Source organism: Lygodium microphyllum, chromosome 7 (genome assembly GCF_053477565.2).
Source record: "Lygodium microphyllum isolate KBCC chromosome 7, Lygodium_microphyllum_v1.1.10, whole genome shotgun sequence".
NCBI lineage: Eukaryota > Viridiplantae > Streptophyta > Polypodiopsida > Schizaeales > Lygodiaceae > Lygodium > Lygodium microphyllum.
This window is the reverse complement of record NC_141141.1, coordinates 148,753,735-148,781,543: the sequence shown is the minus strand read 5'-3', so window position 1 is coordinate 148,781,543 and position 27,809 is coordinate 148,753,735. Positions and strand designations below refer to the sequence as shown.

General features: G+C 41.6%; 2 protein-coding genes across 2 annotated transcripts in view; one reads left to right on the top strand and one right to left on the bottom strand.

The window, feature by feature from the left end:
• Window positions 1-27,809, top strand: part of LOC148034072 (protein PSK SIMULATOR 1-like) — a 207,740-nt gene that overhangs the window by 66,545 nt on the left and 113,386 nt on the right. The window contains exon 4 of the mRNA XM_087682064.1: window positions 24,878-24,968. Coding sequence (XP_087538190.1) covers window positions 24,878-24,968 — 91 coding nt within the window. The remainder of the gene's footprint in view (window positions 1-24,877; window positions 24,969-27,809) is intronic.
• Window positions 40-21,132, bottom strand: LOC148034073 (uncharacterized). Its single transcript, XM_087682261.1, has 4 exons — window positions 20,332-21,132; window positions 20,075-20,288; window positions 248-369; window positions 40-141 (listed from the first exon to the last, which is right to left on the bottom strand). The coding sequence occupies exons 1-4, from the start codon at window positions 21,130-21,132 to the stop codon at window positions 40-42; spliced, it is 1,239 nt and encodes a 412-aa protein (XP_087538387.1).

The window sequence follows — 27,809 nt, the reverse complement described above, 5'->3', positions numbered from 1 at the left end:
AGATCCTTATTACATCAAATTCTTTGAAGGAGGAGTAACTTACATAGGCTTTTTCAATGCTGCAACCACAGTTTCATTCCCAAGTGTATGATTGAAATTTCTCACCTTTTCACGCTTGGATTCCATACGAGTATGAAAAGGCTGAATCATACTTGACCATATTTGGGGCAGAAAAGAAAAAAAAAGTTTTTAACTTTTTTTTCCCCCTCCTCCAACCTGCCTTTCACACAATATGAAGTGCACTCACCTTTTTCTCAAAGGTTTTGTCGAAAGCGACCTGATGCTGGACCTGGTTTTGCCAAAAACCACCTAATTTCTCACGTGAAGCCTGCTCGTCACTGTTGCCCAAGTGCCATCCAGACTTAACTGCTGTCACTCCAAAAAAAAAAAAAAAACCACAGCTACACAACAAAGCTCTCTTCATTGTTTCAACTTTCAACGTTCACACTTTACTGTTTCAGCCCCTCTTTCTCTCTTAGAAATTTCAGATTCATTTTTTTTCCGTAATAGGTAATCGTACTAATTACAAAAAAAGTACAAGATTATGTGATTACAAGATGTAGGATGGTTTTAGGCCATTGTGCATAAACTTACTTTATAGAAGATTAGATAACTAAAAGAGTACAAAAATCGTGGCAAAGAAGTAGGAGAGATTGCCATATGCCAAGGAACCAAGTCCTCCCTGGAAAGGAGATCAGTGTGTTGAATAAGGTCAAGTTGCCAATGTAGAAGACCTTTCAACTTGGCGAGGTGAGTTTGAACCCTAGATGTGGAATCAAAAACAAAAGCATTCTGAGTTGTTCAATTGTACCAGCAGTCCCAGAAATAGAGGAATGGAAACAAAATCTTCATATGTGGTTGTGCCGGAGAAGGATATTTGGGCAAAGCAAAGATCCAATAAAAGGGGTGTAGTGATGTGCCAACCACATCCCGCCAAATAGTAGATAATAGGGACTAGATTTTTGGTGCCAAAGGGAACAAAAGAAAATGGTGGTGAAAAGTTTCCACAATGGTGAGGCAGAAAAACAAGCACAATTTGAGATGTGGCGTTTTGCAAGTGCTGCAGCGAGAGGCAGCCCACCAACCATGACACACCAAAGGAATACTTTACTTTTGTATGGTGTCTTATTGAACCAACCCTCCATGATAGTCATTTTCCACCAATGTTGAGATGTATACATGCCCCAGATAGTATTGGCCTTAGTGACTAACCAATGGTGGTCCTTAATCATAAGATGGTATACTTGAATAGCTAAAGCCTTTTCCAACTGGAGTTGACTTGACTTGCAAGGTCCCAATCCTACTAGGGTCGATTAGGTTCAAGGGCAAGGAAGCGCTCTCTAGGGTGCAGTGTCATCGACAAGTCCCTCTAATCTCGAGGGATGCGAAAAAGCCTCCTGGCGGTGCCGAAAGACATCAACCCCTAGTACGTCACTAGAGTGGCATTAGAAACCGAAGATAAGCCCGGTTGTGCCATGCGATTAAATTTAGGGTGAGCCTCTTGCTTCCCATCCCACAAAATTAGCTTGGACACTCCTAGCAATTCCATTTGAAAAGAGTTAGTAGCCAAATGATTCTCTGTAGGGTGCTAGTGGGTATTTTGAATGACCAACTTCCATGACTAGAGTAGATGGGTGAGCAAGATGGAAGAGGATAAGGAAAAGGAGGCATTGGCATTAAGAAGTTGCCACAATGAACTGTGAATGGCCGTGCTACCATCGACCACGTTGGGTACTTTCAAAAAGAATAGGGTAAGAAAGACTAAGGGGTGTCGATCAATGCACATGGCATGAAAGAGAGGCCACTGAAGAGCAACCATACCATTGCGTGCATCCAAAATAGCCCCAACACCCATACTTTTAGGAGTACAAGTATGGCTCCAAGAGATCCATGAGATACTTGCATGGAAAGTGTCCTTTTTCCATAGCATAAAGGAAATGTGCTGAGTGAGAACCCCAAAGGTGGAGGCATTCCAAGGCAAAAGCGGCAAAAATAATGTGAGCGTAAGAAGCATAATGGACTATGCCACTTTAAGGTAAATATGGAAAGGCCATGCTTGGGATTTCCAATACAAAAACTCTACCTCCAATTTGAGAGAAATGTATTGGAACAATTGGTTGGGGTGAACATCAACGCCGAAGGGGTAAACTCAGATGTTGCATGACACTCCCACAGGGGATCACCATCCCTTGCCATTGCAAAGATTGTAGACCCGGATTAGTACAATTGATGAGGGAGGATTTGGCTACATTAATACGAAGACTAGAGGCTCGGCCAAAAAGTTTACATACATCCAATTCCTTGTGGAGGTTCTCTCATGCCGCATTTAGAATCATGAACATTTCGTCTACTAGCAATGGGTCCACAAAATGTTCACCAAAGGTAAGAGAGAGACCAATTTGTTGTCCTATTGATACCAAGTGAGAAAGCATGGAAAGGACTGGATGGGTTGCTAGGGCAAGGAACAAGGGGCTTAAAGGGAAAACTTGTTTTACTGATCGTGCAAGAGTGAATGGCTCAGTGACCCCACCATTCAGCACGACCTGCGAAGAGGCATCCATGTTGACTATGTGTATTAGATAGGACATGCGCGGACCCATAATATGCACAAGCTCTACCAGAAAAGAGCACTCTAAATAATCAAAAGTCTTTTCAAGATCCAATTGAATTAGCACGACTTCTTGCTTGGAGTGCTTTGCATAGGCAATGGCTGGTTGAACATTCAATACATTATGCAAGATGTTCTGGCCCTTGGTAAATCCATATTGATTAGGGTGCACAAGGGTAGGGAGGTGCTCGTGGAGATGATTAGCCATGGCTTAAGTGAAAATTCTGTATATATATCCCATCAAAGAAATTGGCCGCTAGTGTTTTAGTATCGAGGGTGATGACACTTTTAGAATCAACTTAATGATCCCCACCTTCCAGGAGGCAGGCATAATTCTAGTCTTCTAGATCTGTTGGCGAATGGTTGCCAAAGTTTGGCAAGAGTGGCGCAAGGTTTGGCAAGAGTTGGCGCATGGTTACCAAAGGTTTGGCAACATAGGATTGAAAAAACTTAGTAGTTAAGCCATCCCATCTTGGACTTTTGTCCTTGGGTAGATGTAACAAAACATTCATGACCTCTCCCTTCAAGATATCCCTATCCAAATCATGATGCATATCTTGTGATGCTTGATTCTTGACCAAGGCATAGAAAGCCAAATGGACTTGAGTGGTTTGTTGAGTGGGATACAAAATACCAAGAAGGTCAAGGCAATATTCTCTACACATATGCACAATGGGTTGTGGGTCTGTAACCATCGAGCTGTGTGCATGCGGGAGGCACACCATATTTTCTTGAGCAGGAGGGGCATGTAAGCATAAGAAAAATTTATGTGGCTGACATGAAGCATCTTATAGATTCTGAGTCAAGCTTTGTAACTTGGCTTGCTAATAAGATCTCAATTGGAATTGTTGAGTGAGATTTGTCAACCTTGTGGCCATGGATTATCTAGGGAATCAATTAGCAAGGAGTGGAGCAATTGTAGCATTGCTTGAGCAGCATGTTGACATTACTTGCAAAGAGAAGCATGATGACTATCATAATGCTTGGCAACCCTTTGCATGTTTTGGAGCAGTTGCTCAAAAGAATCAGTGCCCCTTGTGGGGAAATCAAGTAGAAACCTGTCAACCAACTGCTCCATATAACCATTGACGAATGGGTGCTTCAGATAAGATGATTTAAAATGCAATGGGATCCTTCCTAAGAATTGCGCAGAAGGGGTGATAGGGTGGGCAAGCATGTCGAAGTGCAAAGGAAAATGATTCGACAAAACATCTTGTTGCAGCACCTCGATATCCAAAATCTTTGGTACGAAAGCATCTTCGCACATAGGATACATGTAGTCCAAGTGGGACCATGTGGTAGAGTAGTGTGCTGATTGAAAAGTAAAGCTTGAATCTGATGGGCGGAGCCAAGACCAAATCTCCTACTTCAAAATAACCATCTCAAAATCATGCCACACATGGATCTCAGGTGCATCCATCATTGAGTGCTCAGAGGTAGGCTGTGAATGATGAATGCACATATTGAAATCTTCCGTCAATATTCATGGTCTATCAAGATACAAGCAAGTTGTGAGTCGATCCCTTTGATCCTGTTGAGATGAAGAGTCATCTGGTGCATAGAGGCCTACCAGCCATACTACTCCCCTTTAAATTGAATTTCAACAACTAGAAAGTGACCATGGATATTCTTCTTAACAAGGACCAGTTGAAACTTGCCATTGACGACCATAAGCTTACCTGAACAATGTCAAGCTGAGCCCCCCTGCATAGAACAATCCGAACCCATGGCAATCCACAATTTTGTGTGCTTCACTACCATTTCTATGCTCAACAGCACGTAACGCATCCCATTGATTGTCATGCAGAATGTGCCACATATCATGTTGCTTGCTGAGTGAACAAATGCCATGCACATTCCAAATAGTGAGTCTCATATGTCATGACTAAAGAATTTTAGTGTCGAGGCATGTGGGTTTACCTTAAAGTCCCAAAGGACTACGATTCAATGAGTACCAACAAGTGCTATAAATTATTTTTGATATATTGTGGTTTTTTTCAGATTACTAAGAAGATAAGTAGCATATTTTAGTTGGATTTACCTCCCGATATTCAAGTTCACCTTGTGTTCCACATGATTCCGGAATAAACTAAGTAAATGGAGTGCTAAAGCCAAATATGCCCCATCTTCGCACTTCGGTGGCTTATTTGTAGAGTGAAGTGTTTTTGGCCGTTGTCTTATTTTGAAAGACCGATTGGGACAAGGCAAACTAATTGTTCCAATTGAGAAAGTCTCACGGCTTGAGAACACTACTCGTTAGATTCCACTTGAACCCAAATTGGTTCTTGTCCTTAGGACTAAATGATTGTTAGATCATTTATCCTAAGTGTTTGGTTAAGTGGAAAAACTGGCCGAAGGGGGAGGCTGCATTCATCAAAGAGTCGATTTCCTCGTCCCTAAGGATATTGTTAAGGATGAATGATTTCCTCGTCCCTAAGGATATTGTTAAGGACAAAAATCATTCATAAGGGGGCAAGTGTCACATCCCTGGATGTCTGGATGGGCGCTAGTGGCATTGGTCATAGTGGTCATGAAGTGACTTAGTGCAAGTGCACTAAGGGCACTTCGGAGTAAGGGCAGCAAGTCCTATTTATTGGACTCAAGGCCTTGTTGTGCACATTCATTATGTGATCACTACTCTTGGACTCTTGGCGTGTTGGCCGACGCATACTTATAGCAAGATGGTGTGGGTTGGTGGTATGGGATGTTGACCCTTGGGATGAGGTTGTAACCCAGAGTACTGCTAGCTCCTAGGCTTAGGGATGAGTCAGTTTGGCTCTATGGCTCAAAGGTGAGGTTGATGTCCAATTCCTTTTATTGTGAGTTTGGCTTGCGTCGAGTCTCGTGGCCAGGTTGGATCCTAGGGGGACGTTGTCAGAAAGTTTATTGTTCATAATATAAATCATGGAATTCTTATAAACACAGAAGAACTTTACTAGGATTTAGATGAGGAATTTTCATACATAACTCAGTCATTGTTAACCAACAACCAACTTAGATATCACTTAGTTATATAAGTTCTTTTGTATTTGTCATACAATTTTCAGTTGTACCATGTATATTGATAAAAAATTAAGTCTATGGGAACCCACAACTTGATCAGCTGGAAGTAATTGACAGTTTGCAGGCTAAGTCACATTGGTTCAAATGGAAAATTTGGTTAGAAATCAAGAAAAGTGCCAAAAGTCCACTAGGTTCATGTGGGACTTGAAATAATGGACTAAAATGACCTGTAAGTGACCTAAGTGGTCCAAGTGATAAGTGGGAGCTGAGCAGGATGCAGCCCGCATTTTTTGGTGCAAAAAACGGGCCTGCATACCTGTGGCAACTGGAGAAGGAGCTGTGGGCTATGGTGCATGCTCCAAAGCATGCAAACTGAAAGCAAACTGGAGCTGAAGAAGGAGATACAAACAAGGAAGGTGAGAGCTCTTCTTATCCGTCCATTTGGTATGACAAAAATGAATGGTATGACAATCTATAAAAGGGGGAAAACCTGAAGAAAAGTATTCAGCCTGCTCTTATGTACGTCTTCTCTCATTCTTTTGCCTTATTTATGGTCGGATGAAACCCGTCTTGTACCCAAGTACTTGAGTGACTTGGGGCAAGCAAAGGGGAGGATTTTGAAGGTGTATGGGCTGTTATGGACTGAAAAAACCAGTCATAAACAGGGCAGCCCACTGTTCTTGTCCATTTGATGAGTAAACAAGTGATCTATGTGGTTGTAATAGAGGAAATTGACCTCTTAACATCAGGGCTTTACTTGTGAATGATTAGAGGAGCTTATACTTGAGATTATGTACACTTTTGGAGCTTGATTATGGGATGGAAATTACTGTTTTGAAACAGGGCTGAAGTTAAATTTATGCTTTATCAATGCATTTCATGAGCTTTTGATCTATGTCTTGAATGTACTTGAGTCTACCATCAAAATACTTGTCTCTTGGAGTTATTATCCATCCATGTACATGAAATAAAAACCATTTGAGCTTGCATTGGAATATGCATTTGGTTTAAATCTGAGATTATCCCTAATGTAAAGACTTATTATTCCCATATACATTTGATGTGATCAAGACAAAGTCATTCATTCCATTCATGTATGCTAAATAATCAGGAAAAGCTTGATATCTTCTTCATTTCTAAAACTCAAATCTTGTCAAACCCCAATCTTTCTTCCTTCTCCAATTCTCCAATCCTTGAATCCCACACTCTTCTTCTGCTCTAAACCCCGGTGGTAGACCTTCAAACCCCAACACGACGACAGTGGTGAACCCAACGTGAAGATAGCCGCGGAAAAAGAAGTACAATGGGAGAATCATCAAGTTCGGGAGGAGATGCCTTGCAACAGTTGGTTCGTCTGATGCAAGAAAGCGAACAACAACAATTGCAATTTCAGCAGCAGTTGCAACTGCAACAATAGCGGAGATAAGAAGAAGAGCGGAATGATGCCGCTGCCATTAAAGCTTTGGAAGCAGTTGGGTAAGAGCTCAAGCAATTTAATGGGCAAAATGTGTCCTCTTTTATCCCTCTCTATACTGACAAGATGGTCTTCTTTGGAGTTTCTCATCATGCCTGGAGCCGATATTTTGCCCGTTTGGCTGTGCATGGACTCCAGGACCGAATTCATGGTCTTTTCCAAAAAGACGTGGGATGGTCCGCATTCAAGAAGGCTCTTCGAGAATAATTTTTTGTTGAAGATTTTGGCCTCATGACGAAGAAAGTCTTCACTGAATGGGTCGAAAGGCCCAATAAGGGACTAACCGCCACTGCTTTTCACCGCGAATTTGAAAGCAAATTTGCTCAACTAGATCCTAACGATCAGCAAGGTATGGAAAGACAGAAGATTGAATTATTTCTAAAGACTGCGGATCCTTTTCTTCAAGAGAAGCTAACTGATCGGCTTGAAGATCCTGACTCTGAGACGGGATTGAAGACTGCTTGGAGTGATGTCACTGAAGCAGTTAATATGATTGCTCGAAGAGAGTAGATGCGCCTAAGATGGGGCTCTACCTCTGCACCAACTGGATCCATGAAGGAGCTTGTTCCTGTATCTCGACCTCTTGTCTCTATGGCCGAGCAATCAAGAAATCCTGCTGTTCCATCTCCAAAGAAGGATATCATGGACGAGCTAATTAAGAGTATGCGGGATCTCCATATCTAACAGAGATTAATTCTAAGGTGGAAAGGCTTGATGTGAAAGTGGAAGAAAGAGGATGGACAACAGCCCAGAGACCCGTACGAGAAGGCTTCAAAAGACGTTGTATCTGGTGTGATAGCCTACAACATGATAAGAGGGAGTGCGGTGCATTCCGTGAAGCTAAAGCAGAAAAATTAGTCTTTTGGAAGGATGGTAAAATTCATGCAACCAAAACCGGGCTTCCTTTTGAGCCAAACTTCGGTAACGGTGGCATGAAGAAAAGACTGGAGGATTTGGCAACAAGAACCGCCTATGCAGCTGTTGATGCAGCAACCTATGGGCTGCAAATTGAACCAACTAATGAAATTGTTAAAGCATGTAAAACTGATACAAAGTCTAAAGTGTGGATGCAGGCCTTAGATCGCATGGAGCAAGGCAAGGCAATCAAAGATGATTTAACTATTGCCAGTCAATGCATCTGAGGAAGAACGGGATGGATGGAGCAAGTTGATTCATTTTTAGCTTTCGCTCGGTTGGCTGAAATTAATAATCATGAAGCTATGGTAGAAGAAAAGAGAAGAAGAGATGAAGATGTTGCCGGTCCCTCCTCTTCGAGGCCAACTAAACGTGTGACAAGAAGCAAACCAGATCAGCAGAAGGATGCTAAAAATCCACCACCGCCAGAGCTTGATATGGGAGATGCCCCTCAAGCAAAGAAAACGGAAGAAAAAAGAAAAGGCAAATATCCCGGCTACAAGTTGCAGTCTGATATAGAGATTGCGACGGATCTTAAGCGGATCCTAGAAGAAAGGATTCTTGGAAGTAGAATTAAATTTACATTAGGTGAAATTCTTGGAATTGTAAAACGAAGATTCATGATGTAATAATTGATGTAATTAAATGAAAAAGACAAAATGTTGGTGAGGAAACTGAAGAATCTGTGCATGCTTTTTTGCAAGCACTTGATGTGTATTTACAGGATGAAGAGAAGCTGAAAACTCAAGGGATTCGATTGGAGGTAATCAAAGAATTGATTGCAGCCATAGAAGCCAAAGATGAAGACATCTATGAAGCAGAAATTGAAGAAGCTATTGCAGAAAATGTTATGGTGGGGTCTTCTCAATCCAAAGTGCAGCCCATGCATAAGAAAGAAGCTCATCTTCACAACATGCAAGAAGAAACTGATGCACACTTTGTTCCTAGTAGTCACTACTCCCGTACCCACTGGGCAAGGGCGACCACCGAAACCGTTGTTAAGATTGGAGAAAAAGAGACTCCATGTATTGCCCTTATAGACCATGGCTCGGAAATCAATGTCATGTCAAGAAGTCTCTACGAGAATGGTGGATGGCCCATAGATGTGGACCCAGGATGGCGCATGAAAGCAGCCAATAAATCCTCTGGCAATCTCTATGCGGTATGCCCTTATGTACAAGTTACTATTGGTAATGTAAAAGATGAATTTCATTTCTTTGTTTAAGATTTCTGCAGCTATCCTATCATTCTTGGACAACCTTTTATTTCTGAGTCTCGTTTGGAGACAAAGGCCCTTGATGATGGTTTATCATATACTCGGATAAGAAGCAAGGATAATGACAAAGGTGTCCAATTTTTGACTGTATGTGTAAATCATCATCGGAATAGAGATTGAATGAGAGATCATCTTGTACCTCCTAATGTCCGAGAATTTAAGGGTTTTCGGGTAGCACTGCCATAAGTCGAGGCTATGGTAGTGCTTCATGTCATAAAAATTTGCCTCCACATGTAAAGGGAGCAATGCCAAAAGCTGACTTGCAGGTTTTTACGGCCAATAGTGTGGGCTATTATAAATAGTTTTTAGCTATGAATAGGGCTGAAAGCAAGCATTTATGTCATGTGGAACGAGAGCTGAAGCAAATTGATGTTTTGGCTAAAGATGAAGAAATTTCAGGGCTATTTCATGGGCTGATTTATAATGATATATTGGCTGAAATATATGCAGCTGTTCATACAGAAAATCAAGCTGGAAATCAGTCCATATAGGTATGCACATTGGATATGTATGACATAATTCAAGAATTTGCACATCAAGAAGCTTTTGGACAGCCAAACAAGGATGAGGTAAGAATAGAAACAAAGTATAAGACAGTTGATAAGAAGGTCAAGCTGGTGGCTACTCCTCTACCTCCCGAAAGTGAAGGACTGATATAAAGGGCATCCAAACAACCAAGCCTTCGTGATCCCAAAGATATTGGTCACCAATTTACAGCTGAAAGTTTACAAGAGCTGAAAATTGGTGAAGACTCTTTTCTCTTGCCAGCTGAAAAGCAAAGCTTCATGTTGATGATAAAGAAACATGGAAAAGCTTTTTCATTTCAGCCACATGAAATTGGCTGTGTGGATCCAAGTGTTGTGGCACCAATGGTGATTTTCACAGTCCCACACGTTCCTTGGAATCTTATACCAATTCTGGTACCAGGGGCTCATTTGCCTAAGTTACTGGAGCTTTTAAATGAAAATATAAAAATGCGAATATTGGAGCCATCTTCAGCTCCATATTCCAATTGATAGTTTACCGTGCCTAAGAAGAATGGATCTTTGGGATTCATTCAAGATTTACAGCCTGTCAATAAAGTCACTATTAGAAATGTTGGTTCGGGGCCAATTGTTGATGAATTTGCTGAGGCTTTTGTAGGTAGAACAATTTATTCCATGGGAGATTTATATTCGGGCTATGACCAATTTCAGCTTGCTTTGGAGAGCTGAGACATTACCACAATGAAGACGCCTCTTGGTTTAGCCCACATGTGTAGTTTACCTCAAGGAGCTACAAATTCAGTAGCTCACATGATGAATGCCATGCATAAAGTATTGAGAGATTATATTCCCCAACTTACTCTTCCTTTCCTTGATGATGTACCGATCAAAGGATGTGAAGTTCATGAGAAGAATGAAGAACGCAATGAACTTGGATGTCGCAAGTTTGTTTCCGATCATTTTAATGATTGTGCTCAAATCTTGTCTAAATTAGAAGAAGTCCATCTTACTCTTTCAGGTGCTAAATCTGTTTTTGGAGTCGAAGAAGTTCTTGTGGTAGGGCATATGTGTGGTCTATATGGCCAAAAGCCTTCTCTAACCAAGATTAATGCTATCAGCAAAATGCAGGAAATATGCACAAATGTTTCGGAGGTGACAAGATTTCTTGAAGCATGTGTCTTCTACCTTATTTGGATCCCACATTTCGTTCATGTTGCTGAAAATCTTTATCAACTGTTAAGAAAAGGGCAAAGGTTTATATGGGAAAAAGAGCATACTCAAGCTATTCGGAAATTGAAGAAATTGCTGATTTCAGCCCCCACCTTAAAGAGGTTTAATTACTCTAATGGACAGCCTATCATACTCACAGTGAACACAAGTCCCATTGAAATAGGATTGGCAGTCGGTCAAGACGACCTTGAAGGCAACCGATATGTAATTCGCTTTGGAGCGAAGGTTCTTAATGAACAACAAAGAAGGTATGCTCAAATTAAAAGAGAACTTTGGGGAGTGGTAACCACATTAAAATGTGACCGGGAGTACTTCATGGGCGCACATGTAATAGTTGAAACAGATTGTCTTCCACTCTTGGGCATGATTGCCAACTGCTCCACTCCCGACATAGCTATGCTAAGATGGATAGCCTATATTAAATCCTTAAATCATGATTTGAAACATATTGCCGGAAGAGATAATCTAGTTGCTGACATGCTTTCGCGTGCCAGATATAAGGATGAAGAAGAGATGATGGATGAGGAAGAATTAGAGTCTATATTTGCTAAAAATGATGCTGTAATTACAGGTTCAGATCTTAAAACAGCAAGTACAGTTGTACCTAATGTTGGTTCAGCTATCGAAAATGTAGGTACAACATTAATTACAGCAAGTACAACAGGTTCAGCTGGTGAAACAAATTTTACAGCAGCAAAGAAAAAAGAAACAACCATAGAAGGACAATGGGCAGCTGAAAGACAGCATGCTCAATGTTTTGTTATGGTTTGTTCACACTTTAAAGAAGAATATTATGCAGGTGGTTGGCTAAAAATTGGCAAATTTCTGAGCACTATGACAAAGAAGGAAGATTGGACTAATGAAGAGTTCAAGAGAATCAAGAGAAAAGCTTATGGCTTTTTTCTTAAAGATGGCTACCTTTGGAGGTATGCGAAAAAGAAAGGAAGGGCGTCTGTTTGTGTCTTAGGAGACAAGAAGGCTCAAAGACTGGTCATGCAAGAATTTCATGAAAGCCTATTGGCTGGTCATAGAGGCATATGGGGCACTTTTGCCAAAATAAAAGAGAAATTTTGGTGGCAAAACATGTATAAAGACATTGAGCATTTTGTTGAATCTTGTCATGTTTGTCAAATGTACTCTATGGTTAAGCATAGAGATGGGCTTCAGCCTACCTTTCCTTTATCCATTCACTATAGATGGGTTATTGATTTAGTAACCATACCTACAGGAATTTGGAACATGAGATATCTAGTACTTGCTAAAGAAGATCTCACAAATCAAGTTGAAGGAAAAGCCTTGACAACAAAGTCTACTCAAGCCGTTTGTAGATTTTTACTTGAAGAAGTATTTTGCAGGTATGGCTGTGTTGCCAAAGTAACTGCTGATAGAGGAGAATTGGATGCCGATGAGGCTCACCATTTCTTTGCTCAATTGGGAATCAAGCTATCTCTTACATCAGCCTACAATCCTGAAGGCAATGGTAAGAGTGAAAGAGGTCATCAACCAATTCTCAAAGCATTGGCAAAATCTTGTAAATGAAAGATGAGAGAATGGCCTAGAATGCTTCCATTCGCATTATGGGCTGATAGAACTACCCATAGTGCAGTAACAGGTTATATGCCAGCTGAACTAATATATGGACAGCCACCTGTTATGCCTATTAAGGAGTCTATTGTCACATGGAGTATCTTGCCTTGGGATGAAGGCATAAATAGAGAAGAGTTGCTGATTTTGCGCATAAGGCAGCTTGAAAAAAGGCCAGAAGATGTCAAGACAGCCATTGAAAGGCTGAAGGCTGCAAGATTGAAGAATAAGAAGAGGTTCGACAAGCATCATGGACTCCATCCAAGAGCTATTCAAGAGAATGATTGGGTACTTGTCAATGACAGCAGCTTGGACAATCAATATAGTGCTCATAAGAAGTTAGCCAAGTGATAGTTTGGTCCATATGTGGTGAAAGTAGTACATGATAATGCTACTTATACTTTGGCTGAAATGGATGGAACCATGGTCAAGGTACCAATAGGTGGTAAACGTATCAAGCTCTTCAAACGGAGAGAGTCTTCTACTTATGAGCTTGATGACTTGGATATGAGCCATCTACTTGAAGACAAGCAAGATGAAGAAGACTTAGAGGATGAAGATGAAGATATTTCAGAAGAAGACCCTCCTTAACCTGTAATCTTGTGAAATGGCACATGCCAGAGGATGTGTAGGTTAGGAGGGGGTGAATGTCAGAAATTTTATTGTTCATAATATAAATCATGGAATTCTTATAAACACAGAAGAACTTTACTAGGATTTATATGAGGAATTTTCATATATAACTCAGTCATTGTTACCCAACAACCAACTTAGATATCACTTAGTTACATAAGTTATTTTGTATTTGTCATACAATTTTCAGTTGTACCATGTATATTGATAAAAAATTAAGTTTATGGGAACCCACAACTTGATCAGCTGGAAGAAATTGACAGTTTCCAGGCTAAGTCACATTGGTTCAAGTGGAAAATTTGGTTAGAAATCAAGAAAAGTGCCAAAAGTCCACTAGGTTCATGTGGGACCTGAAATAATGGACTAAAATGACTTGTAAGTGACCTAAGTGGTCAAAGTGATAAGTGGGAGCTGAGCAGGATGCAGCCCGCATTTTTTGGTGCAAAAAACGGGCCTGCATACCTGTGGCAACTGGAGAAGGAGCTATGGGCTATGGTGCATGCTCCAAAGCATGCAAACTGGAGCTGAAGAAGGAGATACAAACAAGGAAGGTGAGAGCTCTTCTTACCCGTCCATTTGGTATGACGAAAACGAATGGTATGATAGTCTATAAAAGGGGGAAAACCTGAGGAAAAGTATTCAGCCTGCTCTTATGTGCGTCTTCTCTCATTCTTTTACTTTATTTATGGTCCAATGAAGCTCGTCTTATACCCAAGTACTTGAGTGACTTAGGGCAAGCAAAGGGGAGGATTTTGAAGGTGTATGGGCTGTTATGGACTGAAAAAACCAGTCATAAACAGGGCAGCCCACTGTTCTTGTCCATTTGATGAGTAAACAAGTGATCTATGTGGTTGTAATAGAGGAAATTGACCTCTTAACATCAGGGCTTTACTTGTGAATGATTAGAGGAGCTTATACTTGAGATTATGGACACTTTTGGAGCTTGATTATGGGCTGGAAATTACTGTTTTAAAATAGGGCTGAAGTTAAATTTATGCTTTATCAATGCATTTCATGAGCTTTTGATCTATGTCTTGAATGTACTTGAGTCTACCATCAAAATACTTGTCTCTTGGAGTTATTATCCATCCATGTACATGAAATAAAAACCATTTGAGCTTGCATTTGGAATATGCATTTGGTTTAAATCTGAGATTATCCCTAATGTAAAGACTTATTATTCCCATATGCATTTGATGTGATCAAGACAAAGTCTTTCATTCCATTCATGTATGCTAAATAATTAGGAAAAGCTTGATATCTTCTTCATTTCTAAAACCCAAATCTTGTCAAACCCCAATCTTTCTTCCTTCTCCAATTCTCCAATCCTTGAATCCCACACTCTTCTTCTGCTCTAAACCCCGGTGGTAGATCTTCAAACCCCAACACGACGACAACGTCACAGTGGGGGCAATGGGGTTGCGTTGAAGTCCCAGAAGGTAGAGGAGGGACTGACTACTATCTCATGAATCAAATTCTTTTTCTAACTGCTAGGCAAGTTCTTGTGTTGCTGAATTTTTGGCATACTACTGGTCTTGTGGCATCCCTTGTGAGGAGGGAAGGAGTGATGAGGAAAGGGCGGAGGCAATTGCATTGAACAATACTCCTAGGGCCTAGGGAGTAGAGGCCATGATGGTTGGGCAAGGTCGTTGAGAAAGGATGTGATGGCTGGGCAAGGAGGGCAGACAGCCATGGGGGAAAAGTGGAAAGGCAATGGCATGGTAGGCAGGTGTTAATAGCTGGCATGTAGGGGGCGTGGCATGCAAAGAAGTATCTCTGGTGCGTAAGAGAGTGTGGAAGGGATGGTGTTCAATTGTGTGATGAGAGTTAGACGTCACAAAGTGGTAGGCAGTTGTTTTTTCGTGTGTATAGTAATCGCTGTAGTTAGGTCAGCAGGCACATCAGATTGTCATGTTGTTAGATGGCCAGGTCAACATATGGTCAACACCTCCTTAGAAGGGGGGGCAGCTTGAGCATTTGCATGAAAAAATTCATCCTATGTCCTTGTGAGCATGAGAAGCTATCTACAAGCAATATTACTTCATCATTTGACTAGGGTAGTTAGGTATGTCTGTGGACTTAGTACGGTACTGAATGTACACAAAAAAGTGTTGGATAAAATCTGGCTTTTCATACAGTCATAAAAAAATACATAGGAAACTGAGGGTTAGGTTAGTAAATGTTACTTGTTTTAACATGAGTTGCTATCCATGAGAAGAGTCTTAGGCTTTGTAATAGAGGAGGTGATAATAGTGGTGGAGGTGGAGCTGGATGTAGAGGAAGAGGAGGTGGCAGTCTGTAGAAACGAAGAAGAGCAAAAGGAGGTGCTAAGATAGGAAGAGGAAGAGGTGGAGGTATGAAGCTTGAGAGCTTGGAATAGAGATGAAGCTTGAGCCTTGAAGTTGGAGGAGACCTGGAAAGTTGAGGATGGAGAGTGAAGTGGGAGGCTGCAGTTTTAAAGCACAGCCAGCCAAAAAGCGGGCTGCAAAACAGTCATCTGGGGGTGAGAACAGTCGGAAAAACTATCAGGAGCCTTTTCGGGTCAAACATGTAATAGTCAGTTTTAACTGTCCAGTTTAGACCGGACAGATCCTGGAGGGATCGTATGGATCTGATTGGACTTGACAGTTCCGTCCAGTGTAGATCAGATGAATCATATGGATCTGACCGGACTTGATGGATTGGGCAGTTTTGTCTCCTCCGTGGACATGATGCAACCCTGCATCTGACACATGACTACTTCATAACTAATACTGCAGTAGATATTACATTTGTCATTTGGTAGGAGAGCAGTTATAACCGGCCTGTTCACTGGAAAGGGCGGTAGTGTACAACCAAAATACATAAATGCCTTCACCCAATTTACAGTCGTCCACTTTACCTGAACTTAAAGACTCAGAATCAAGAAGAAAAACAGGAAGCTAAAATGCTCCTGTTGCCACACAGACACCCTGTTGGCCCCTAAGTTAGGCGCCCCTTGCGGTATTTCTTTATTTTTAAAAAGAGAGAGAGTACAATGGGCTGTCTTTCACCTATTCTGGGTGAAATTTGGCAGCATAACAGTACAATTACTGACCCAAAACAAGCCGACCAGGAGGGGGAACTCTGCCCAAGTCTGAATCTTCTGGTTGGAGTGCAGAATTGACCATTTCAGCCTGTTGTAATTACTGGTTCAGACCTGTTCTGAAACCTGTTTACAACTCATACTGTTCCCTATACTGTTCAGCCCATTGTAATTACTGGTTCAGACCTGTTTTGACACCTATTCTCAGCTCATATTGTTCTCTGCACTGTCCTGCATCATCTGGGCCAAGTGCCCCTTGATTCTGACATCAATTGGGCTCTGAATTAACCTCTGAACAGTCCAAAAACAGTATTGATTCAGTGCTGTTTCAGAAACTTACTTGGTGAGGTTACCACCCTCACCTGTCCCTACTGGGACAGCATACAACTGCTCCTGTTCCTGGAGAAAGGAGGCTCTTGCCTCATGCAAAACCAGCATATTCCACACAGCTGTACTTGAATCAGAAGAAAGGCCCTTGATTCTGCAGCATAACCATACTGTCAGGGAGAGAAAGAGAGAGAGTAAGAAGCAAGCTCAAGCCTCTGTGCATCATAGACAAGGTAGACCAGCTCTCAAGAGCTCTCCATCTGCAGCAATCCATCTCCCTTTCACAAAATGAGCCCCCCATGCATTGAAACTCGTTTTTGTGCTGCCCTCTCTCTCTCTTTTGGGAATTTATGCCCAAATTGTGACACATGGATACATATAACAATTTTCCTGTTTAAACCTTTCGGTCTAAAATTCTCGATTCTTGGTGCAGAATTTGACCTCGGCACAGACCAAAGGATTGATCCTCGTGCAAAAACGAAGATAATGACGCGAATAGATTCTGGGGTCCAAAAATAGTAACTCCCTAAATTTTAGGAGTTTCTTCCATTGCATCTTTGCAGACTATGGCTACATCCAAATCTGTAATGTAGCTCAACTGAAAGTGAATTTCCACTGATGACCCCACATGGACTAATCTCTTGAAGATTTGTTCATCTTCACTTTGGACTAGTCTCTTCCAGGCTAGTTCTTCAACACACTTGTCCATATACACTTTCACAAGTCTCTTCCAGGCTTGTTAATCTACAGTGCCATCAGTCTCTTCCAGACTTGTACTGGACCTTAACTATCCAGTCTTGACTCACTAGACATTCCTGTCTGTTTCACATACTGGCCATGCAACTCAGGCGTTTAGATTTCAAGAGGGATCCTTCCAAAAAGGAAAACCAAATAAAATATGTAATCTTGTGACATACCTCCCTCTCGAAATCGCAAATGTCCTCGTTTGCATGAATGCCATACATGCTTCCGGCTAACCCAGTGAACTTACACTTGGCAGCACATGTACAACACATACATGCTATTAGTCAACATTGTGTACTGAACACACTGTTAACACATGTATGTTCTAACTGTGAAACATGGCAGACTATCATCGTGTGACTTCACATCACTGTTTCGAGATATAGTGGCCGGTACACCACAATGATATCCCCATAGTGGCAGATTCTCATTTGATGACTCCACATCACCCTGACTAGAGATCTAGTGGTCGTTACATCAAAATGATATCCGCACTGAGTCAATTCACAAAATACATGCCCGATCGAGTAACCATTGTTAGAACATGTATTCAATTCAATAGAAGTAAAAACTGTATTTTTGCAAGCAATACTTACTTCTTTAGCACTGAGAAAACCATATGGACACAATAAGTGTTAACTTGTACAAAATCTGTTTGTGTACATAATTTCTTTCTTGAGCAATTGTCACTTTGACAATCTATCTCAGCTTAGAGATACAAGGGGTCAAGGTAGGTTGCAAGCGAAATGCTTCAAGGTAAAGTTCCAACACATTAGGTGACTGCAAGTTCACCTTCGTCCATCCACTTAGCATCTATAGCTGGATAGTTCTTGAACTTAACCAAATACCTTCTAGCAACCTTGCCTTTCACTTTTCTTTCCTTGTGTGCCAGTACCTGTTATGGAGCAAGAATTTCATCAAGTTCCTCAACTTCGGGCTGTTCCTCAGCTAGCATATCTTCTGGCACATCACCCACATAGGGTCTAAGAAGACTTACATGGAGAGCATTATGAATCTTCCAATTGTCAGGCAAATTCAGGCTATAGTTGACATCACTAATCTTCTCTGTTACTTGAAAAGGCCCATAGTATCGCATACTAAGCTTAGTGAAAAGACTTTCCTTGCCTTTCCGCTTCTTTAAGCGTGCCTTTACAAACCGCAACAGTACCCAATCACCAAGTAAAAATATCAATTTAGGACGGTGATGATCAACAACTTTCTTTTGCTTTGCCTGAGTCCTTTCAAGGGTATGCTTAACTTTCTGATACATTTCACCCATAGTCTACACATACTGATCTGCCTGAAAGATCTTATCCTTTGTATGCAAAATGGGAGGAACCTTTTTACCACCTTCAACAATTTCAAAAGGGGCTTTGCTTGTTGACGAATGCACAGTATTATTGTATGCATACTCGACCAAAGGCAAATACTGCTCCCACTTTGACTTGTGTTTTGACACATAGCACTTAAGCAGATCCAAGATAGTAGAATTTGCCTCTTCTGACTGTCTATCAGTGTGTGGATGAAATGACGATGAGAACTTAAGCGTTGTGCCCATGTTCTCAAATATGCCTCTCCAGAATAGACTTGTCATCCATGGATCACGGTCACTGACAATAGACTGTGGCATACCATGATACTTGAAGACATTGCACATAAATAAACGTGCCATCTGATCTGGTTTTATCTTCTTCCTGATAGGAATGAAATGAGCTTGTTTGCTAAACCTGCAAATAATAGTCCATATCCCATTATTTCGTGTCTGTGTCCTTGGAAGATCAAAGATAAAATCCATAGCTATGCTTTCCCATGGTTTATCCAGAATAGGCAATGGCTGTAAAAGCCTTGGTGCTTTTTGCCTGTCAAACTTGACGTTCTGGCAAATCAAGCACTGCTGCACAAAAGCATCCATGTCTCTTCTCAAAGTAGGCCAATAAAAGAATGTCTCTACTGCTTTGACTGTTGCATCAATATCATGATGCCCTGCATACGGTGGAGAATGACTCTCTGTCATAACTTTCCGTCTCAATGGCATAGTCACACATAGTCTACCATGCATTAACATGAAATCATCCTTGAGAAGATAATGCTCATGATGTTGTCCATTGATAAGCTGATTAGAGATCCTTGCAAAATCTTCATCATCAGCATACTGTTCCTTCATATCATCAAGCTCATGATGATAAGGAATTGACATAGTTGAAATTTGTGGCTTCCTTGACAAAGCATCAGCCACAACATTCTTTTTGCCTTCCACATGCACAATCTGAAAATGGAACATTGACAAAAAGTTTGCCCAACACATATGCTTTTCTGACAGCTTAGTCTGAGTTAAGAAATAACGCAATGTGTGATGATTTGTCTGGACAACAAAATCTGCCCCAAGTAGGTAGTGTTTCCAATAAGAAAGCGCATGAATCACAGCCAGCAATTCTTTCTCATAGACCTGCATAGTCTTCTCTGGCCCTCGCAAGATTCTGCTTTCATAAGCCACTACCTGGCCATCTTGCATTAGCACTGCACCAATGCTATTGCCACAGGCATCACACTGGACAACAAATGACTTCCTAAGATCTGGTAGGATGATCACTGGACTAGAAGTCATCTTTTCTTTAAGAAACTCCAGGATCAAAGAAAATAAGTATATGTTGATCCCTAACTTTACCCCAAGCTCTGCAAAGCTCATTAGCATTTGAGTGTGGCTTGTCTCCCAGCATATCTGGCACTAAACCTGTTGAAGGTTTGGGCTTCTTTCCTTTTCTGTCCTCTTTATCATCATTAGCTGATCTCTTATTCTTGTCCGGACAGTTAGATGCAATATGACCAGTCTGCTCACAGATAAAGCATTTCCTCTCAGCCATTAAAGCCTTTCTCTCTCCAAGAGACTTGCGTACAAAAGGTTTCTTCTGGTCCTTTGACTGCTGTCCAAAGGACTTGGCTGGCTTCTTCTTGAACTGTCAAGGTTTACCTGTGCTTATTCTGATAAACCTGTTTATCAAATGGCTTCTTTGCTGAAAATTTTTCAGATTTGTCCTGTTTAATGCTGCCCCCAAAACCACTTGACTGTCCCAACAATAATGCGTTTCCTGTGGTGGCATTCTCAATTAACTGAGGCAAAGTGGTGACCTTTGTCTTTGTACAATAATTCCGAAGTTCCTTGGGCAGCCCACAACAATATTTCTCTATGTGCTCGGTCAATGGCACAACCCTGTAAGAAGTGAGTGGAAACAAAGCCTCCCAAAACTTCTTGTTATAGTCTTCCAGATCCTTGCATTTAGATGCATCCAAATTGTGCCAAGCTGACATAACATGGATCTCAAATTCATTGGTCAACCAAGCAGAAGCAAATACTTGCTTAAAGTAAGTCCAAGTGGCAGGAGCCTGTCCTTGCATCAACAGTGTACTCCACCACTGACTAGCATTGTCCTTAAGAAAAGTGGCAGCTTTCCGGACCTTAGAAGGCTCTGTAAAATTCCCTCCTACAAATGCGGCATCAAACTGCTGTAAGAAAGAGAGAGCCTTAGTCCTATCTTCAAATCCTTGAAAGATGTCAAACTGTACGGCTGCACCACCTTCCTTGTATGGCTTTGGCTTCTCATGAGCTATCAAAGGGTCCGTAGGATATGCCTGTAACATAGGAACACTAACAGGTGGCATAGGAGTTGCCGGACCACTGACTACAGGGCTTGTGGACACAATACTTGCTTGCTGATTTTGATAACCAGCCTTACCAAAAGTGCCCTGTGGCATGCCAAAACTGCCCTGAACTCCCTGAAATCCAGGCTGCATGCCTATATTACCATACATGGGGTTTGGCATAAAACCCTATGTACCCCCAAACACTGTTCCTAGTACATAAATCTGGTTTCTAGGTGCATAACCAGCCATACTCTGAAATACAGATCCACCTCCAAAGTACCCAGGATGTACAGAGGTCGGTGGGAAAACCTGTGGTAAAGCCTGAAAGTTGTTTCCCTGTCCATTTAGGCCAACATTTGGCTGCTGTAAAGTGGCAGGCTGAACTGGCAATGCCTATGTAACTAGTGTTTCCACCACCTGTTCGTGGACAGTCGGAACCAATCTTGGAGTCTCCATTAACTCCGCAAGCTGCCTTGGTGTTTCCACTGAATTTGCAGCATGCTTACCCTTATCCTGGACCTCTACTGGATCCAAAATCTTTGTAGATGGCTATAAAAATGCCAAAAACCTTGGATTCTGCATAACTTGAGTAAACATACTCATAGCAGCAACTAATTGAGTCTTGAAAGTGTCTTCATCCATAGAAGAAGCCGTAATAACTTGTGGCTCAACCATAACAGGAGGAGTAACAAACTGTGGAGGTCTAGAAGACTCTCCCACCTCATGAACAACAGGGATCTCCTGTGATGAAGACACTTCCTCTCTGGTGTCTTCCTTTCTATCAGCCATAATGCACAATTCTGTGTCTTACACCCAAACAAACCCTAGCTCACTCTTTAGGGAAAAAGTGATTCGATCCCGGCAATGGAACCATGTAACCGGCCTGTTCACTGGAAAGGGCGGTAGTGTACAACCAAAATACATAAATGCCTTCACCCAATTTACAGTCGTCCACTTTACCTGAACTTAAAGACTCAGAATCAAGAAGAAAAACAGGAAGCTAATATGCTCCTGTTGCCACATAGACACCCTGTTGGCCCCTAAGTTAGGCGCCCCTTGCAGTATTTCTTTATTTTTAAAAAGAGAGAGAGTACAATGGGCTGTCTTTCACCTATTCTGGGTGAAATTTGGCAGGATAACAGTACAATTACTGACCCAAAACAAGCCGACCAGGATGGGAAACTCTGCCCAAGTCTGAATCTTCTGGTTGGAGTGCAGAATTGACCATTTCAGCCTGCTGTAATTACTGGTTCAGACCTGTTCTGAAACCTGTTTACAACTCATACTGTTCCCTGTACTGTTCAGCCCACTGTAATTACTGGTTCAGACCTGTTCTGACACCTATTCTAAGCTCATATTGTTCCCTGCACTGTCCTGCATCATCTGGGCCAAGTACCCCTTGATTCTGATATCAATTGGGCCTCTGAATTAACCTCTGAACAGTCCAAAAACAGTATTGATTCAGTGCTGTTTCAGACACTTACTTGGTGAGGTTACCACCCTCATCTATCCCTGCTGGGACAGCATACAACTGCTCCTGTTCCTGGAGAAAGGAAGCTCTTGCCTCATGCAAAACCAGCATATTCCACACAGCTGTACTTGAATCAGAAGAAAGGCCCTTGATTCTGCAGCATAACCATACTGTCAGGGAGAGAAAGAGAGAGAGTAAGAAGCAAGCTCAAGCCTCTGTGCATCATAGACAAGGTAGACCAGCTCTCAAGAGCTCTCCATCTGCAGCAATCCATCTCCCTTTCACAAAATGAGCCCCCCATGCATTGAAACTCGTTTTTGTGCTGCCCTCTCTCTCTCTTTTGGGAATTTATGCCCAAATTGTGACACATGGATACATGTAACAATTTTCCTGTTTAAACCTTTCGGTCTAAAATTCTCCATTCTCGGTGCAGAATTTGACCTCGGCACAGACCAAAGGATTGATGCTCGTGCAAAAACGAAGATAATGATGCGAATAGAGTCTGGGGTCCAAAAATAGTAACTCCTTAAATTTTAGGAGTTGCTTCCATTGCATCCCCACTAGTCTTCTGACCATCTTTGCAGACTATGGCTACATCCAAATCTGTAATGTAGCTCAACTGAAAGTGAATTTCCACTGATGACCCCACATGGACTAATCTCTTGAAGATTTGTTCATCTTCACTTTGGACTAGTCTCTTCCAGGCTAGTTCTTCAACACACTTGTCCATATACACTTTCACAAGTCTCTTCCAGGCTTGTCAATCTACAGTGCCATCAGTCTCTTCCAGACTTGTACTGGACCTTAACTGTCTAGTCTTGACTCACTAGACATTCCTGTCTGTTTCACATATTGGCCATGCAACTCAGGTGTTTAGATTTCAAGAGGGATCCTTCCAAAAAGGAAAACCAAATAAAATATGTAATAAAGAAATCAACAAAAAGGTAATAGTTGTCACAGTAGTTGTCACAGTCTTGTGACAGCAGTTCTTGCTGTGATGAGGATAGGAAGGTAGTAGGATTAGTGGAGCACTGAAATAGAGCCACCAGGGATGATGATTAGCAGAGAAGGCAGAAGAGGCTAAAACACAGCTGCTGAATGTTAATGCAGCAGTCTAGATGTGGGCGATGGCCGTAGAGACTGATGATGATGAGAAGCCGGGAGAAAAGATGAAAATGCAGCGGTCTGAGGTGATTTGATAGCTGCAAAAAAGTGGTGATGGCTGAGAGCAGGTTCGCGATGGTCATAGGATGCCAAGGGTAGCAGATGGCAGCATCTGTTAGATGGAGACAGCAGAGTGGTAGCTGGAGATGATGATGGAGATTAGATTTTGGTTTAAAGAGGGGTAGAATATTTGGCACCAAGAAGGGAGAAAGAGGGATTGAAGTGCCAATGACCAATGAGTCCTCTTTTCTTGAGCTAGTTCATTTCATGCTTTTGCTTCTGGGCTGATCTCCTCCAGTTTGCACCATCGGGCAAGTAGGTTGATAGTAGTTACTCCATTCTCTTCATACCCTTTTACTTGCTTGTCTTTCCTCTTCTCTGCTTTGGACTTCTATTCTTCGGCCTTGCTTTTGCTACTCCTCGTCCTCCTCCTCAGTCTCCCCTGTCCCCTTCGCCTTCCCCCTCTTCGTCTCTTTCATCCTTTCTCCTTATTTGTTGGAACATTTTTGGCATCCTGAGAAATTGTAGAATTCTGACTGTGAAACGGTCGATACATTTCATATATTGACATTGTAAGCATTGTGTAATTCTCAGCTTTATGAGTCACTATAAAAACAAAGGCTGAATTTATATTCTAATGATCTCTGTCACTATAAACACAAAAAGCTGAAATTAGATTCTAATCATCTGCATGTGTTCTAGTCTTTATGTTTATCAAATCCTAGCTTGAAGTAGGCTTGTTTTTTATTGTGGTAAATATTTTGTTCATATTGCTACTCTAGTATACTTAATGTGTCATTTTATTGTGGAATTCACTCTAGAAATATGTATATACAAAGTGGTTTGTAGAGCACAGCATGTTGCATCCAAGGACCAAGAGAAATAGAAAAGAACCCATGAAACTTCATCACAAACCTATGTTTGGAACTTTGCACACACATTGGATGAGTTTTGTTTGTATATACTGTTGAGGTGCTCTAGCTACATAGGGAGTTCATTCGTTGCTGCATTTCATAGTCACCTACAATGGCTGCACCATGTTCTGTCACTTCTCTGCAACTGATTGTCTTAGAAAAGTCAATCGTACAACCCCTTGACTTGGATGGGTATGATTCCAGATGACCTTCTGCCTTAGACAATAATTGATGCCTATTATTTGTCCCATCATGATATGGATTCTTGATTTAGTGTTTATATTCTCATATTGTCCATTGTTTCAGTAAAGATGCACTTTTATATGTATTTAATATTTTTCTGTAGGTTGGGAACAGAAGTCATTGCTCCTCGGCAAAGTGATGAAGAAGTTGAGGAAGAAATGCAGAGTCTTGTTGCTATGGCACAACAGACAGCGGTATGCCTGCTGTGAAGTACCAAAGTATAGTGGAAGTATGATTATCTGATGAAGTGATCACACAATCATTATGACTTTCAGTTTTTGTCAACTGCTCTTTAAATACCAGTTAGAAAAGGCTGCATTTTAAATTTAATCATGTCAAGGATGGAAGTGCTTTGCAGTGAGTTCTGCTGTTCCTTTTCATTACAAGGTCTCAAGGTGTTCAAAGTATGGAGCAAACATTTGTATCTAACTAGATATTGTCACCATTATAGCATGCTATTGATAGATACTTATGTTAAGCTAAAACACGCTTTACAGTTGATTGGCATTTTAAACAGCCCCAAAACACACTCAATTAATGAAAAACACAAATTTGGTGCATGGTTCAAGAGTGTTTCAGTGGTCCTCCAAAGGCCTAATTTTTTGGGGCACCCTTCAACGTCTATAAATACACAGGCTGCCCACCATTGAGCCTAATCCTTTTGTGCACGTTTCTCACTCTACCGTGCAAATTTCAGCCATCAGCCACCTACCATCTTCTGTCTAGCCACGACCGACTGCAGCCCATCAGTATGCAGCCCTAGGCGGCCTGTTTTCATCCATTGCCCTTTTGTTTGGAGGTCTCCATTTGCTGCGTCATCATAGCACCTGATTATCCTGCATTTTCAGCAGTTGGTGCCAGAGGCGACAGGCTGCTGTAATCTCTCCCACCAGGCGACTGCTGTAATACCTGTGTTTTTGTTGCCTAGCAGGCTGTCTACATCAGCAAACACCTCTCCTGTTGTCGCCTTAGTTCCGTGACAGTGTAATAATCAATGTTTGGTATTTCCCGCAGTCCTATTGGTGGTCATAGCACTTGGGATTCCTCTTTGATGGATGTCACTCGCCGATACTGTATTGCTCTGTCCTTGGGTATTCTATACACTCTTACATTTATTTACATCGTTCATTTACTTCAGAGTTTCTTCTCTCTGTGTTTGAGTTTGGAGTTTTTGTGTTTTGCATTTTGCATTTATGGTTTGAGTTTTGCTTCTCTTTGTCTGAGTTTTTGTGTTTCAGTCTTTGTCGTACATGCTATGTTTCCTCAGTGCAAACCCAAGCATACCTTCACATGGTATCAGAGCTGGTGCTTTTCTAAAGAGTATCCTATGGTGATTGTGAAGGCTGGTCTTCGTGCGAGACTCACACATTATTCGATTCTGACTCATAATGTCTTAGACACCTTTTTCTTAGGATCCTATGACGCCCTATCAGGCTTCTCCATCATTGGAGGCTCTGACAAGGCATTATGGTCTTGGGGAGGAGGTAGACACACCTTCCCCTTTAGTATCTTCTTTTTCTCGTTTTGGTCATCTTACAGATGAAGAGTTTGAGAAGTACTTGGGCATTACATATAGTTCAATTTATACTTCTCCAATGAGTGTTACTACTCTGTCTGGACCGATTGGTGAGATTGATTCTCTCTCTGATCTTGGAGGGACCACGACATTTGGGGCTGTTGGCGATCCATCTCCTCTATCTCAGCCAAGCCTTATGTGAGGTTCGTATAACCTTCGAGTTGTATGAGCCTAAACTCTCTTTTATTTCTCCTTTTGGTGTGCAAGAGTTGGATGGTTTTTAGTATGCTAACTTTAATAGAGGAGGCTCTCGAAGTAGATATCCTTTATCAGGTATGTCTCTATCATTTGTTTCATTTGAGCAAGTAAACCACACTTCTTAACTCCCTTCCATCCCACCACTATCTTTTCCACATTCTGATCTACTCACATCTTCATTCCAAAATCGTGGATTACATTTCACTTTTGCTCAAAGCACACTACTGGTTGAATCTTCAATCTCCACTCCTAACACATTCTCTTTCTCCATTCCACCATCTACATATTCTCCATTCACTCCACCTCTTAGTGCATAGTTAGCGGGAATGCCATCCTTTAACACTATATCTTCCACATACCCCCACTTCAAGGTTAAGACTTGTTTTAATGGATTGAATTTCACCACTTGGTTGAACTTCATGCAACAAGTGTTTGAATCCCTGGGACTTTGGGACCTCCTCATCGGACCCTTAATTGGCTCACTCTAATCACATCCCCCAATGGAGAGTCTGCAATGCCATATCAAATGTTGAGTTAATGAAGGGGTTGTTTCTCGAGTCCCACTCTCAATTACAGCATTTTTTCCTCGCATCTGAGTATTGGAGTCATCTCATTGACCACCATGCAGCTCGAGATTGCACTCTACGTATCAATCTCAATTTTAAGCTTCAAGAGTTTTCCATTAAAAAAGGGGATGATTTAAAAGTCAAGTTTACCGAATATCGGCAGTGAAGGGGTGAGTGCGCAATGGTGTGCGAGATTAAGGCGTTAGTTGCACCCGTAAGACTATATACGGAGACGAAGGGACTTTACACCCAACAACCTTTTACTTAAAGGCCCGAAGTGGTACCTTTAAGCTAACCAACTACCACTAAACGAACGCAATGCTCATGCTGAGCCTTTGCAAGACACTTAGTAAGAACATTTGCAGGGTTATCTTGGGTTTTGACCTTAGTCAATGTGACAAGACCATCATCCTTTGTCTTTGCATGAAAGAGGGGATTCCGTGTTAGCATGATAGCACTCTGACTATCACAATGGAGAACATGGAACTCTGTAATATCAAGCTCTCCCACCAGACGTGAAAGCCATAAAGCCTCCTTGCATGTTTTAGTGCAGTATATCCCGAAGCGCCGTTTCGGCAACGGACCGGCCGTTTCGGATCGGAACGGAAACGGGAGACCGCCGTTTCACGATCTCGCATCCCATTTCGGAGTGGTTATCCAGTGCCCGCCTCCGGCTCCCACCTTCTCTTTTTCTT